Below are 15,289 nucleotides of genomic sequence, written 5' to 3'. Positions count from 1 at the left end.
TACGCGGGAAACTGTGCGAGGCTGAGACACAGTTATCAGTGGTGGCAGTGACATGAAATAGGGAGAAAGAAGTCAGAAGCAAATGTTTAAAGATGAAACAGTTAGCTAATGAGCCCAAAGAGTCCTCTACCTACCCCTCTCTCACCAACTGATTTACGATCCCGGAGGCTCTAGAAGAAGGAGATTTAAATTGCTCTCCGCTACGCTGTGGAAGAAGGGCACGTTTCCTCAAGATACAATAAGGGTTTTAAGCCCTCTTTGGTCGTGTGATAAGACTTCATCTCAAAGCTGGACAAACTCTCCCTTCGTAACACTGTCTAGTTACAGTTAATCTGAAAGCTAGACATTTTATGTAACCTGCCCCAGGCCTGCTCACATTCCGACCCAAGTTTTGTAAATCTTTTCTTTGTGAAAGACTACTTTCAGTTTTCCCGGAAATTTTACTGCAGTAAAGATGATGAAAGCATTATACTTTGTGTATTCAGTCATTTATTTATTCAACATTGTATGTATTGTGCAACAGACTGACAATATGGCCGCCCATAAGGTACTCACCTTTCACTGTGGAAAATGTTTCACTATGCTCACACACTAGAATCTCTGACAATTGCTGAGGGAGCTATGGCAGTCGTAAACAGCTTTGGGATCAACCTGGTTGAGGCTGTGGGCCCTAAAAGCATACCACTTGCACTAAAGAGTGCAAGATACATTGATGATTGAATATCCGTATGTGCACAAAGTTCCCCGTGCTTTTGAGGTTTCAGTGTTTTTCTGTTAAGCTTAGCTTTCTTTTGGGGGGGGGTGCAGGATCAGATTCTAGAGCTTAGAAGCCCATTTGTTCTCCACTTCAACAAAAACTTAAAACTCAATGTTGTTTATACTTTTGGGACGACGAATTACCTCAAAAACACTGTAAACGTCATCCTCTTTTACGGCCCACCTTGGTGTGTAAACAATTCCATTGTGAACTATGTCCACTGCCTCGATACATTTTTCACCATATGCATTCATGGGACCTCCGTGTGCAACGCTAGGGACGCTCTTCGGTGGCAGCAAATCATAGACCTGCAAGATTGAGAGAACAAAGGGAAAATTCTTGTTTTGTCTTGCCTTTTAAGTTCATTTTTAGTGTGATAATGTTCAATCTGGGATTTAAAAGATTGTGGTGTTTACTGAATACTCCCATGCCAATGACACAAAGAACCACAGACAAATCATGGGGAGATAATAAATGTTAGGGATCCTAATCCTGTTGTGGTACAAAAGACATTAATACATAGAGAAATGAAATTAATTGATCAAAGTCTCAGAGCCCATTTTGGTTGAGTAAGAATAAACCTCGTCTCCTGTCTCCTAGACCAAATGCCTATCTTTTTTTTTTAAGTTTATTGATTTATTTTGAGAGAGAGAGAGACAGACAGACAGGCAGAGAGAGAGAGAGAGAGAGAGAGAGAGAGAGAATCCCAAGTAGGCCCCATGCCTAGTGTGTAGCCCAACATGGGGCTTGATCTCACAACCATGAGCTCACAGCCTGAGCCGATATCAAGAGTTGGATGCTTAACCAACTGAGCCACCCACGTGCCCCCCAAATGCCCGCTTTTAAAAGGAAGCCAAAAATGTGGACAGCATAGAGAAGTGTGACAGGAGCACAAAAGCCACTCATAATCCCAACAGTCAGAAATAATTTCCATACATTCCCAATTCATTCCTTTTCCCATTTTCCATGATTAAGTTCTTTTGAACTCTTACTGAGTTTTTTGTTTTTGTTTGTTTTAGTCTACTATTTTAGTTCCAACTCTAGCTTGACCAAAAACTAGGTGCCCAGGCAACCTAGAAATAAATCAATTGCAGTTCAGGTTTTGCCCAGAGCCTGGTGTCAGGCCACCTGCTCAGTCACATAGTACCCAGGCCATTAAATAAACACAGACCTTCTAATGTGGCTGCATTCACCTCTTGCCTATGCTACTGCGATAACCTACTAATTGCTCCCATTTTTTCATTCTTGCTCTCATTCGCTCAGCAGCAAACAGCATCTCCTTAACAGATAAATTGGAATTGGCACTCTTCTGCTTACAACTCTTCAGATTTACCATAGCATTTGCTGTCACCTCCAAACTCCACTCCAGGCTAACAGAGCTCATCACAATCTTCCTTACGTTCCATTTTACCTACAGTCCCTACCATCCTCGTCTCTCCCCATTACTTATTAGGTTATTACCTTTTCGTTTTAGAACACTCCAGTCTTGTTCTGACCTCAAGCCCTTCGGGCGCGCTGCCCTCATTCTTCGTAATACTTGTCCTTGCTCACCGGTTTGAGCAAGCACCTAGATTTTAGGGGAAGCTTAAAAATCAGGCATTTCTGGGGCGCCTGGGTGGCGCAGTCGGTTGAGCGTCCGACTTCAGCCAGGTCACGATCTCGCGGTCCGTGAGTTCGAGCCCCGCGTCGGGCTCTGGGCTGATGGCTCAGAGCCTGGAGCCTGTTTCCGATTCTGTGTCTCCCTCTCTCTCTGCCCCTCCCCCGTTCATGCTCTGTCTCTCTCTGTCCCAAAAATAAATAAACGTTTGAAAAAAAAAAAAATTAAAAAAAAAAAAAAATCAGGCATTTCACATACTATCTTGATGTGGTGCATTAAAGGTGGCATGGAATGAGATTTGATTCAAACTCCACCCTTAAAATATATTTTATATATATTATATATTTTATATAATATATTATGCATAAATATATATTATATTTATATATTTATGTATACATAAATATATATTATATTATATAAATATAATATAAATATAAATATATAATATATAATTATAATTATTATATAATATATACAACATAGATTATAATATTATTGTAATTATTATAATTATATTATATATAATATAATTTGTATATAATCTATATATATATTATATAAATATAATATAAATATAAATATATATTATATAAATTACGTTATATATTATATAATATATATTTCTATATAATATATACTATATAATATTTTTGTGTAATACATATATTTTATATGATATATATTATATTTTATATTTAAATATAATGTATATGTTATATAATATATATTATGTAATTTTACATAATATATGTATGTTATATTATGTAATATAACATATACATTATATTTAAATATATATAATATATAATTTATATACTATATAATATATATTATATAGTATATAAAATATAACATTATATATAATATATAATTTATATAATATATACTATATTATATATAGTATATATTATAACATTATATATAATATATATTATATTTTAATATATTCTATAGTGGCTTTATCTGTCATAGCTGTGTTTTCTTCATTCACAAAATTAAGGTAATAATGACCACCTTAAGGAATTATTACTCATGTGTTGATTCCCTAACAATGTGTTGAGCACCTTTTATTCATAAAGTACCGTGCTAGGCGGTGAATGCAGTGGGGAACCATATTGCTCCCTCACTGAGAATATATCAGGAGAGAGAATGAAGTGAGAACAGATTAGGTTAAGCACCTGGCGCAATGTCTTTTGTGGAACTGAATTCAAGTCCAATTCATACATAACTAACCAGAGTATGCCTGACCCTCTGAAGGACACGCCCTCTCCGTTATAACTGGTCTTAGCATATGTGCATTTTCTGACATCCAAGGCTCAAAGGGGACTCACCGAATGAGGCGAGAGCTCAGCTTCAGGCTTCATGAGCAGAACGCTCTGGTCAACCGCACGGAGGGCACAGAGAGAATGGGGAGTGGCTGTGACCTCCAGGTTGATGTTTGAGGCCGGTGGGCTCTGGGCTGAGGAGAAGCTCAAATTGACCTGTAAAAAAGATATGATTATGACAGCAAATGTTCTAAGTATTACAGCCTCAACACCTCTACCCCAGACGAGGACTAATTCTTTCTACGCTTGGTTTCCCTTCATCCATTTTGGAGCAGGCTTAAGAGGTGCGGACCCGTGGGGACTACCAGTGAACGATCTCTGGGATAAATTGGAACTGTAGCTCCAGTGCACTGAGGTTTCCTGGTCCTCGTGTAACTGGTGAAATGTACATTGGTTTTGATCACATTGAGACAGATTCCCCGACGGGAAAAAGAGCACACGCTGCTAACAAAGATACGTACTCTGCTGCATTTGACCTATCTGCGTGCGGTGTTTTCGTGGTGAAGGCGCACAGTTTGCACGGTGCCGTGAAAAGTCATGCTCCACCTCTGAGACCAGCCGCCTGAAGCCTCCTCCAGGTCGCAGTCTTAGTCGTCTGACATTCTAAAGGGGTGCAGGGCCGCTTCGGCCAGGAGAAACTCACTGATAAGTGAACCTATCCGTTCTTCATGTTTATGTAAGATTTTGTTTATGTAAGATTATGTTTATGTACATTTCTGGAGTAGCTTCTGAGTTTTATTTTATATTCAAAATAGAGAAGAAAATAATTTAGAATCTAGAGTCTGTAGTAGCACCAGGAAACTTTCCGGGTTCTTGAACGGCAAGGTGATTTGGATTGGAATGAAATGTCAGTATGCTTAGTTAAAATAACATCTAACTCGTGTTGCTGAATTTAACCGTGATCATCCTGCTATGCGGTCTGTGAATTAATGTAACAATTGGATTCGTGTATCATGAGAGCTACACGAAAAACAATTAATAGATTTATTCTCAAAATGAGGAAGTATTCAGCTCTGTAGTTCACTATATTATGAAAACATGGCGTATGGAGAATGCAAACAAAACGTGTTTGTTTTTGTTTTCAGAAAACTTAAGCGTATGAAAACATGTTTGTGAGTGCCTATTTCAAATGAACACATGAATTATTTGGCATTATAATCCACCGAAACGACTATTAATCAAGAAGTGACTACATTAGAAAATGTAAAATGCTTTACTGATATGCGAACAAAGGATTTTAAGGCATAGTTGGAGAGTCTGCACTTATCCATATTAATCAGTGTTATCCTTTAAAAATGTTTGTAGTGTTTATTTTTTAAATTAAAAAAAATTTTTTTATTTATTTTTTGAGACAGAGAGACAGAGCATGAGCAGGGGAGGGGCAGAGAGAGAGGGAGACACAGAATTCGAAGGGGGCTCCAGGCTCCGAGCTGTCAGCACAGAGCCTGACACAGGGCTCGAACTCACGAACCATGAGATCGTGACCTGAGCTGAAGTCAGATGCTTACCCGACTGAATCACTAAAGCGCCCCTTAAAACAAAATTGTTTTGATGTTTATTTATTTGTGAAAGAGAGAGAGTTAATCAATGTTATGCTTCGTAAATAATTCGATCCAGTTAAGAATGACAGGCAAAGTGTTATGTGGTATTTAACCTATACGCTAGCTCTGTTATTGCTAAAGTAAGAAAGAGAGATACGGATTTTGGATAGAAAACAGTTTTCCTCTATCCTAATGAAGATTGAAGAGAATACTTGAAGTATATTATTGGTTTGAGGGAACACACGTCTCAGACCGACTTGGCTCTTCCCTCCCATTTTCTCAGCCTGTTCTTGCCTCTGTTTGTTCATCAGCCTGCCAGGCTGTCTACCTTCTAAGGTCCTCAGTTTTTACTTTTTAATACCTCTTTTTTTCTAACTTCTGGTGGTAAATGAAAATAGTCACCTTTCTTCTAAATACTTTTCTGGTTTTCACAGCGTCTCTCTACTCGTGATGAATAAGTTACGAGATATCTGATACCAAGAGACTGAGAATGATATCCAGGGGCTTGCACTCCTCTGTGGCAATGTTCTGGTGTTACTCAGGAATGGTCACCTGTTTTCTACCAGCAAGAAACCCCTGCTGGAATAAGCAAAGTGTGCCGAAAGCTATAGCATAACATGGCCATTCCAAGGTGTAACCAACAACTGACTACCCACGATTAGCAGTAAGGGCATTGAAGTTTGAGACAGGAATCTCTTCTAGGTTCACATGGAACACAAAGAACATCCAAACAGAGCAGAAGACACTACGCCCTTGGACACCCGTCCTGTTTACTAGCATTCTTTAGGACGATAGAATTAAAATTTTACATCAGAATCCATTGTGTATTTTTCTTAGATCATTACATGTTTTTTAAAAAAGATAATCTAATGTAGTTCGCATTGCAGAAACGTTCACTTGCCATCAAAGCGTAGTTTTTTTTTTTTTTTTTTTTTAAGTTTCCTTATTTATTTTGAGAGACAGAGCACGGGCGCACGCAGGAGGGGTGGAAAGAGAAGGAGAGAGAGAGAATTCCAAGCAGGCTCTGCGCTCTCATTGCAGAGCCCAATGTGGGGCTTGAACTCATGAACCGTGAGATCATGACCTCAGGCAAAATCAAGAGTCAGGCAGCTAAATGACTGAGCCACCCAGGCGCCCCTAAATGTGTAGTTTTTTGTTTGTTCTTCAAAACATTTTTTTAAATGTTTATTTCTTTTTGAGAGAGAGAGAGAGACAGAGCATGAGCAGAGAGGGGCAGAGAGAGAGGGAGACACAGAATCTGAAGCAGGCTCCAGGCTCTGAGCTGTCAGCACAGAGCCTGACTCGGGGCTCGAGTCACGGGACTGCAAGATCATGACCTGAGCCAAAGTCGGACGCTTAACCAACTGAGCCACCCAGGTACCTTGCATAGTTTGAATGTTCATAAAATTCATGTTAAAGAGTCCTAGGTATATTTTTAAAAAGATAAGTGAAGTTGGTGGATGCTCTCTGATTGTTCACGTTAAGCACCAAATTCTGTTGGGATAGAGGCTTCTTGTCACAACTATATATTCTTTGGAAACATGAGAAGACTCCATTTGCAACTATGTTATATTTTTATGCTATAGTCATTATTAGAGTGCCCAGGCTGTGTTTCTCAACACGGGGCACATACATATACCCCTGTTCTGTATTATCAAACTGAATTTAACCTCACAATGAGTTACTGGTTTCTGCAATAGCACACTGAGGTGCATCGGGGGGTATGATGGGATAAAATGGACACATCCTGGGGAGACACCATTTTTAACTCAAAATTTGGGGAACGAAACGTCAAGATTAAAACTATTCAGGTTGCATAACAGAATAGATTTTGAATTGCACGTGAATTTGGAGATAAAACAAGAAACTTGTCAAACATTGTGTGTCTAGGGCCACCTGCTTTGAACTTCTTCACCAGCCCTCTCAGGGTATGGCATCACTCTCGGCCTCTGGATGTCCTCCGGAGGAAAGTTCCAGGGACACTATGTGGCAGTTTTAGAAACGGCCGCGACATCTTTGTTTTCCGTCCTTCAAAAGGGGAGATGAATAAAAGGACTGCTGATACAGGTGACTCACCTTATTGGTAAAACAGGTTTCGATTTCGATTCTCTCCGTGTCGGCAATGATTTCTCCATCAGGCAAAAAAGCATACAGCAGCAACTGGGCATCAGAAGCGATGTCCGACTCCACTCGAAAGGAGAAGGAAAATACCCCTTTCACTGGAGAGGAAGAAAACGTTCAAGATAGTTGATTGGGAAGAGGGAGGAGTTCTCAACTTTACACAGAAGAGACCCTCTAATGACTTAACTCCTTCCAACATTTGGAGCACACTAAAGGAAGAGAAGGCTTGCATTCACACCATCGTGTATGCAGGTGTGTTGAGTGCGGACGTGCTGAGCCAATGACGTTCTTCCCGAAAAGTGTAGGATACATTGTGCACTTCCTCTGCTCAAGTCGAAAAACGCATTTAATGCGCCTTTCTGTTTTTCAATTGAAAAAAAGATTTAAGACTCTACTGTAGAGAACGAACTGAGGGTTGTAGGAGGGGCGTGGGTGGGGGATGGGCTAGATGGGGGATGGGCATCGAGGAGGGCACTCGTTGGGATGAGCACTGGGTGTTATATGGAAGTAAGGAATCACTTAAATTCTACTGAAGCCAGTGGCTCTGCTATATGTTAACTAACTTGAATTTGAATAAAATCTTGGAAGGAAAACAAAAAGACTGCTTAAGAAAGAAATCCAGAGGGAAGAACTTCTAGATATCGTTAATTACCTCTACCTATGATCCACATCAACACAATTCCTGTCATATGCACGAGGAAAAGGCAAAGAACGCAACCTCGTCTGGACCTTCGGGGCATTTTCAATACCGCAGAGATATGGGTACGAATAATTACCGACAAAACCAGGTGTGAATCTGAGTTTTACCGGGGAATTGCCTATATTTATCTTAGCTGCTTCTTTCTGCGTGCATTGCATAGTGCTTCTGAGATGTCCACACTTAATTTTCTCGTAAACGAGCTAAGTTCTGGGTAGCAGGAAATTCTTTCAAAAGTGTAGCTTTCCTGTGTCTTTAGAAAGTTGGAGGGCAGCTTGGGGTGAAGAAGCACGGAAACAGCAGGGTCAAAATAAATTCGAAACTTCTGGCTTCTGTCATCTAGCATAACATGCTCTATGTCCATCCATGTTGCTGCTAATGGCCAGATCTCCTAGGGAATACAGTCGATGATATCGTAGTAACATTGTATGATGACACATGGCGACTATATTTATCGTGGTGAGCGCCGAATAATGTAAAGAATTGTCAAACCAGTATATCGGACACCTGACATTACTACAGCACCGTGTGTTAATTATACTTCAGTAAAGTAATTTGAAACCATAATACTAAAACCATATAAAGAGCACATAAAAAGTGTCACAACAGGGACGCCTGGGTGGCTCATGTGGTTAAGCATCCGACTTCGGCTCAGGTCATGATCTCGCAGTCCGTGGGTTCGAGCCCCGCGTCGGGCTCTGTGCTGACAGCTCGGAGCCTGGACCCTGCTTCGGATTCTGTGTCTCCCTCTCTCTGTGCCCCTCCCCTGCTCGCATTCTCTCTCTCTCTCAAAAATAAATAAACATAAAAAATAGCATAACAACATCTTGAGGGCATGGACTTTTTATCCAAAACTCTTATTATAGAGATATATCAGGACAGGAAGCTATATTATTTTCAAAGTTAGTTCTCGTCAAATATAGTTCAAATATGTAGACTTCAAATAAAGTTTAGCTATCACAGGTTGTAGACAAAGAGATATCTTATCCTTTATTTACGAATTACTTTAAAAATATTTCTTGTGTACCCACTCTGTGCCAAGGACACGGAAATGAGGTTTCTTTTCTTTTTTTTTTTTAAAGTTTTTTTTTTTTTTAACGTTTATTTATTTTTGGGACAGAGAGAGACAGAGCATGGATGGGGGAGGGGCAGAGAGAGAGGGAGACACAGAATCCGAAGCAGGCTCCAGGCTCCGAGCCATCAGCCCAGAGCCCGACGGGGGGCTCGAACCCAAGGACCACAAGATCGTGACCCGGGGTGAAGTCAGACGCTTAACCGACTGAGCCACCCAGGCGCCCCGGAAATGGGGTTTCAAAGGTAAAAAACAAACATATTTTAATTTTTGTAATGGGTACTCCTTCATTTTTTCCTGCATATACTGATTCACCTTGGGTGAATGAGCTTTTTGATTCCTAAATATGCTGCTAATAAAAGTTTTTATTTTTATTTTGTTTTTGTAAAATGATAGCTTATAATTATCAAATGAACAGAAAAAAAGGAAGCTATTTATGAGATTTAGCCTAGGGACATGTAACAAATAAACACACCAAATGTATTTATCTTTTTGTAACAGACCCCCCCTCCCCTTTTTTTTTTTTAATTTTTTTTTTTCAACGTTTATTTATTTTTGGGACAGAGAGAGACAGACCATGAACGGGGGAAGGGCAGAGAGAGAGGGAGACACAGAATCGGAAACAGGCTCCAGGCTCTGAGCCATCAGCCCAGAGCCTGACGCAGGGCTCGAACTCACGCACCGCGAGATCGTGACCTGGCTGAAGTCGGACGCTTAACCGACTGCGCCACCCAGGCGCCCCCCTCCCCTTTTTTTTTAAAGTTAGTTATCCTTCCTGGGATAACAGAAATCGAGAGATGTTGGTGATTCATGAAAATTCAGAAGGAAAGTGCTGTATAAGATATAGAAATGTTGTGAACCAACTTGACTTAAATGACGTTTAGAAAACGCTGAAGAGGAGAAGAATAGAAATACTAACATTTAACAAGATAGACCATATGTGGGGCCATAAAACATGTCTCAGTAAATTTAAAAGAAATGACCACAATGGCATGAAGTTAGAAATCACTAAGAAAAGTTTCTGAAAAATACCTCAATATTTAGACACTAAAAAACATACTTATTTTCTGACTCACCCAGAGTCCAAAGAAGAAATTAAAAGGGAAATCTGACAATGTTTCGAACTGAGCACAAATGAAAATACCCCATGCAAATACTTGTATGATGCAGCTTAAGCGGTATTCTGAAACCTAACGTTGTTTGTCCAACCGGCTTTCAAAATTTCTCGGGACTGATAATCTTTTTGTCCTAGAAAGCGTTACACTTAAGGCCCCACCAATATCTAACGTAGACAATAAGATGATATTTGGGACTTTTGAGATGATGAGACTTACATGAGATTTTGGACTTGAGTTAATGCTATAAAGGATTGAGTCTTTTAAGGCTGTTGGGATTTTGCATATGGGACAGATGTGAATCTTTGGGGCCAGAGGGCAGTTTGTGGTAGGCAGATTAACGTCCTCCCCAAAGATATCATAATCTGAAAAAGTTGTGTACATGTTATGTTACACAGCAAAAGGGACTTTGCAAATGTGATTACATCAGGGACTTTGAGAGGGGGAGATCATTCTAGGTTATCCAAGTGAGCCGAATAGTGATCTTTATTTCAAAAAAAAAAATTTTTTTTTTTAATGTTTATTCATTTCTGAGACAGAGAGAGACAGAGCATGAATCGGGGAGGGGCAGAGAGAGAGGGAGAGAGACAACTGTGAGATCATGACCTGAGCCGAAGTCGGACGCTCAATCGACTGAGCCACCCAGGCACCCCTGAATCATAGTGATCTTTAAAAAGGGGGCAGAAATGTAAGAGAGAGATTTGAAGATGAAGTGCTCCTGGGGTTGAAGACAGAGGGGCCACAAACTGAGGAATGCAGGAGGTTCTAAGGCAAGGAAACGGGTAACTCCTTAGAGCACTAGAAGGCAGCCAGTCCTGTTGTCACCCTGATATTAACCCAGTGAGACTTCTGACCTACAGAAGTGTAAAATGATACATTTGCAGTTATAAGCCAGAAAGTGGGTGGTAATGTATTACGACAGCAATAGGAAACGAATACAAAGACGTACACAGTAAAATTTTTCCTTGGTGATTTTCTGCACTTTTAAATAAATAAGTGAATAAAAATTAACATTTTAATAAAAATATATGCATTTGAAAACATTTAATTATAAAATGAATATATTTTACTTTAGGAATAAAATTTAAAATATAGAAATGTTACAAAAATCAGAGAAATTACTAAATGGACTAAAATGAACCTAGTATGCCATCGTTTTGCATGTTTATTTATTTGAGAGAGAGAGAGAGACAGGGCTAGTGGGGGAGAGGAGGAGAGAGAGAGAGAGGGAGAGAGATAATTACAAGCAGGCTCCATTTCACAGGGCTAGATCTCACAACTGTGAGATCACAACCTGCGCTGAAATAAAAAATCGGACACCTCACCAACTGAGCCACCCAGGTGCCTCCCGCCCCCGCAATCTTTAAAATGTTTATTTGTTTTGTATTAGCTTATCCTCGTCTTTGGTTGATGGAAGAAGGTTGGTGACCATGACCTCGGTAAAATGTAAATGTAAAATGTAAAAGTAGCTCCGTCTTGCTAAAATGTACAGAATTTGAGTATACGAGAGAAAAAAAAAAAAAAAAAGGGAAATCCTGGAAGTACTTACTTTCTCCGTGCTCAATGGACAACACGTGGATTCCTGACCGGGAGATGATTCCTCTTGCTTTGATCTGAAGACGGAAAGATAGCCATTATCGTTTTAAAAGGCACATATTAAACTTATAAGAACCTATGCAAAATAGATAAATAAATTATCTCACTACTGCAACCCAGAAGTTTTGAACACTAAAGTTCTCTTTCAGTAATTTCCTATATGTAGAGTTACATACTTTATTTATTTATTTATTTATTTATTTATTTATTTTTTTAACGTTTATTTATTTTTGAGACAGAGAGAGACAGAGCATGAACAGGGGAGGGGCAGAGAGAGAGGGAGACACAGAATCCAAAACAGGCTCCAGGCTCCGAGCTGTCAGCACAGGGCCCCACGCGGGGCTCGAACCCACGGACCGTGAGATCATGACCTGAGCCAAAGTTGGACGCTTAACCGACTGAGCCACCCAGGCGCCCCTAGAGTTACATACTTCAAATAACAAATATATGTTTTGCAATGTTTTAGTATTTTATGTAGTATTTGCTATTTGTCTTGAATATTGATATTTCAAATTTGCATGTTCGTTCAACAAATATTTTAAACATACACAAGGCAATATATACTAAAAGCAGATAGATATAAAATATATATAAGTATTCTCTATTGTTAAAAAACCAAAGGTATTGACACTCTCTTTGTGCCAGGCATTGAGCTAAATTATTTAGTTATAGGATTTTATTTAATGGGCACGGTATTCCCATGAAGTGGGTATAAATCTCATCCCTAGTATTCCGGTAAGATGATTGACGTTTGTCTTTACAAATGAGATCAGGTAAATTGCCCAACGTCACATAACTAACAAGCAATAAAACTAAGATTCTGACTTACTGTCAACTTTTTAAAAAAACTTTTCAATAGAATTTTTAAAAATATTGTCTACGGGGCGCCTGGGTGGCTCAGTCAGTTGAGCATCTGACTTTGACTCAGGTCATCATCTCACAGCTTGTGAGTTCGAGCCCCGCGTCGGGCTCTGTGCTGACAGCTCAGAGCCTGGAGCCTGCTTCGGATTCTGTGACTTCCTCTCTCTCTGCCCCTAACCCGCTCACATTCTGTCTCTGTCTCTCTCAAAAATAAATAAAAACATTAAAAAAATTAAAAGCAAATATTGTCTATAGTTAATCTTTCTATACAGAGTCTCTTACATGTAATTTGGTTTTTTTTTTTCTCAAAATGACTTATCTGAGTAACTGCCAGTTTGGGATTATATTTTTAATCTCAGGGCACAAATAGGTTTATTGGCCTCAAAAGTATCATATCAATTTATGATATGCCTGTCAATGCCCTTTTTCCCTTCATTTAACACTGGTCATGAGCTTTGTAATTATTTAGAAGCTTTACAGGTGTATTGCTACTACTTTATTGTTTTATTTTTCACTTCTTCAATTAATGTCAAAACTGAATATTTTCCAGAAGCTTGTTTATAATTTTATTTCCTGTTGAATAAGTTCTTGATTTCTTACCCTTTGCTTATTTATCTATTGAGTTCTAAGAAAAACATTATTTTTGTCTAACAAGTCATTCTCCCTGGCTTTTTCTTCTCTCCTTCAATAATTTTCCCCTGGAACTCAGAAAAAAGCTTAGAAATTCCAGTGGAGACCAGAGCATAAACGAGAAATGAAAGCATTGATAATGTATTAGGAAGCCACTTCTCTTCAAGCATAAAAACAAGGACAAGAAAAGGTTTTCACTGATGTCTTACCAAGCGTATCACTTCGGTAAGAACTCAATCTTTTTGAGGTCTTGTAATTAGGAAGAGCTACTTCTATTCTTACCAAATAATAGAAGGTCAAATCTTTTTCATCCTTTAGAATCTGTTCATTCAGGATGTAGTGTGCCCGGATCTCCTGGATTTGTCCACAGGCCACGGTACCAGTAACAGGTTCAAGGTGTAGGTAACTCTTGCTCGGGGAGGAAATACGCTTTACAGTGTGCTGTGCCGATATATGATATTCTTCAAGCCACCAGTTATCAAAACAGTGGCTGTTCTTTTTGTAAGTGACCTAGTGGAAAGAATAAAGGTCTTGAAAATACATTATGTACATGTTGGTCACTCTGTCATTTACTAAAGATTCTTTTTTTTTTTTTAATTTTTTTTTCAACGTTTTTTATTTATTTTTGGGACAGAGAGAGACAGAGCATGCACGGGGGAAGGGTAGAGAGAGAGGGAGACACAGAATCGGAAACAGGCTCCAGGCTCCGAGCCATCAGCCCAGAGCCTGACATGGGGCTCGAACTCACGGACCGCGAGATCGTGACCTGGCTGAAGTCGGACGCCTAGCCGACTGCGCCACCCAGGCGCCCCAAGATTCTTTTTTTCAATGTTTATTTATTTTTGAGACAGAGAGGGAGCATGAACGGGGGAGGGTCAGAGAGAGAGGGAGACACAGAAGCAGAAGCAGGCTCCGGGCTCTGAGCCATCAGCACAGAGCCCGACGCGGGCTCTCCAACTCACGGACTGTGAGATCATGACCTGAGCCGAAGTCGGACGCTTAACCGACTGAGCCACCCAGGTTTCCCTCATTTACTAAAGATTTTATGTGAACCATGTTTATTTGGCTCCATTATAGTTTGTTTTCCCAAAGAAAGCATAATCTGTGAGTGACTTTTCCTTAACTTTATTCATGCTTGTGCCATACTGATTTAGTAGATGATATTCACTCACAGTCAAGACCAATTGCTTTTTCTTAGTACCCTTATGCCTATAAACTGCATAAAGTTATTTGAACCTTCTACAGAAAACAAACAATAGCGGCACATCGAAGAAATCAAGAAAATCTAATCTGTAACAGAATTGCGAAAACATTGAATTTTACGGGGGAAGGTCAAGATCAGCCAAGAAATGTCTACGGCAGGTTGTAAATGGAGTCAATCTAAAGTAAAAGGTTTCTGGCAGATCATGTTTTCTTCTGAGTTAGGTCTCCACATTGCTTAATTTCTATTTTCCTCTGTGTTGCCATTTCTTTTTCCGTAGAATTTACATGCTTCCCATATACCCTTAAATTATGCGGCCTCAGCAATCTTTTTGCAGCCCCAGATGCCCCTTCCCACCTACCAAAACGGTGAATGAAGAAGATGTGAACCTGGTGGTATTAATGGAAATGTCTACCAAACCATGCTCATCCGTGATAAAGTTGGAATGATACGCATTTCCATCCACAGTGACGACTACAGTTTTATTGGGGATGGGCTGATCCTTCTCATTGACTAGAAGAACCTAGAAGTGAGGAAGAGATAGCTGGTGTCAAGGGTTACGTGGCAATGGCGTCTTCCGTTCTTTGTGGCATTCACCTCTTGACCTCGTGGCTGCTGTCATTTACCGAAGATCTTAGAATCTGAAAATTAGACTTGTTTTCTGGGCTCTAGACTATTTGGCTTTTCTATATAGATATTCCCTGAGCCTGAAACTGCGAATATCCCAGAAGGGACTCGTGATATTACCTTTCCCAATTTTCTTCCTCCCCGCT

General features: G+C 39.7%; 1 protein-coding gene across 1 annotated transcript in view; it reads right to left on the bottom strand.

Annotated features, from left to right (window-relative positions):
• Positions 1-15,289, bottom strand: part of LOC121023329 (pregnancy zone protein-like) — a 47,843-nt gene that overhangs the window by 16,977 nt on the left and 15,577 nt on the right. Inside the window, exons 11-16 of the mRNA XM_040465147.1 lie at positions 14,878-15,039; positions 13,598-13,825; positions 11,778-11,841; positions 7,300-7,442; positions 3,689-3,838; positions 901-1,065 (exon numbers count right to left, since the gene is read on the bottom strand). Coding sequence (XP_040321081.1) covers positions 901-1,065; positions 3,689-3,838; positions 7,300-7,442; positions 11,778-11,841; positions 13,598-13,825; positions 14,878-15,039 — 912 coding nt within the window. The remainder of the gene's footprint in view (positions 1-900; positions 1,066-3,688; positions 3,839-7,299; positions 7,443-11,777; positions 11,842-13,597; positions 13,826-14,877; positions 15,040-15,289) is intronic.

The sequence above is a fragment of the Herpailurus yagouaroundi genome, unplaced genomic scaffold (assembly GCF_014898765.1).
Source record: "Herpailurus yagouaroundi ecotype Mexico unplaced genomic scaffold, PumYag 550, whole genome shotgun sequence".
Classification (NCBI taxonomy): Eukaryota; Metazoa; Chordata; class Mammalia; order Carnivora; family Felidae; genus Herpailurus; species Herpailurus yagouaroundi.
The sequence above is the reverse complement of the archived record's forward strand: the minus strand, read 5'-3'. Positions and strand labels throughout refer to the sequence as shown.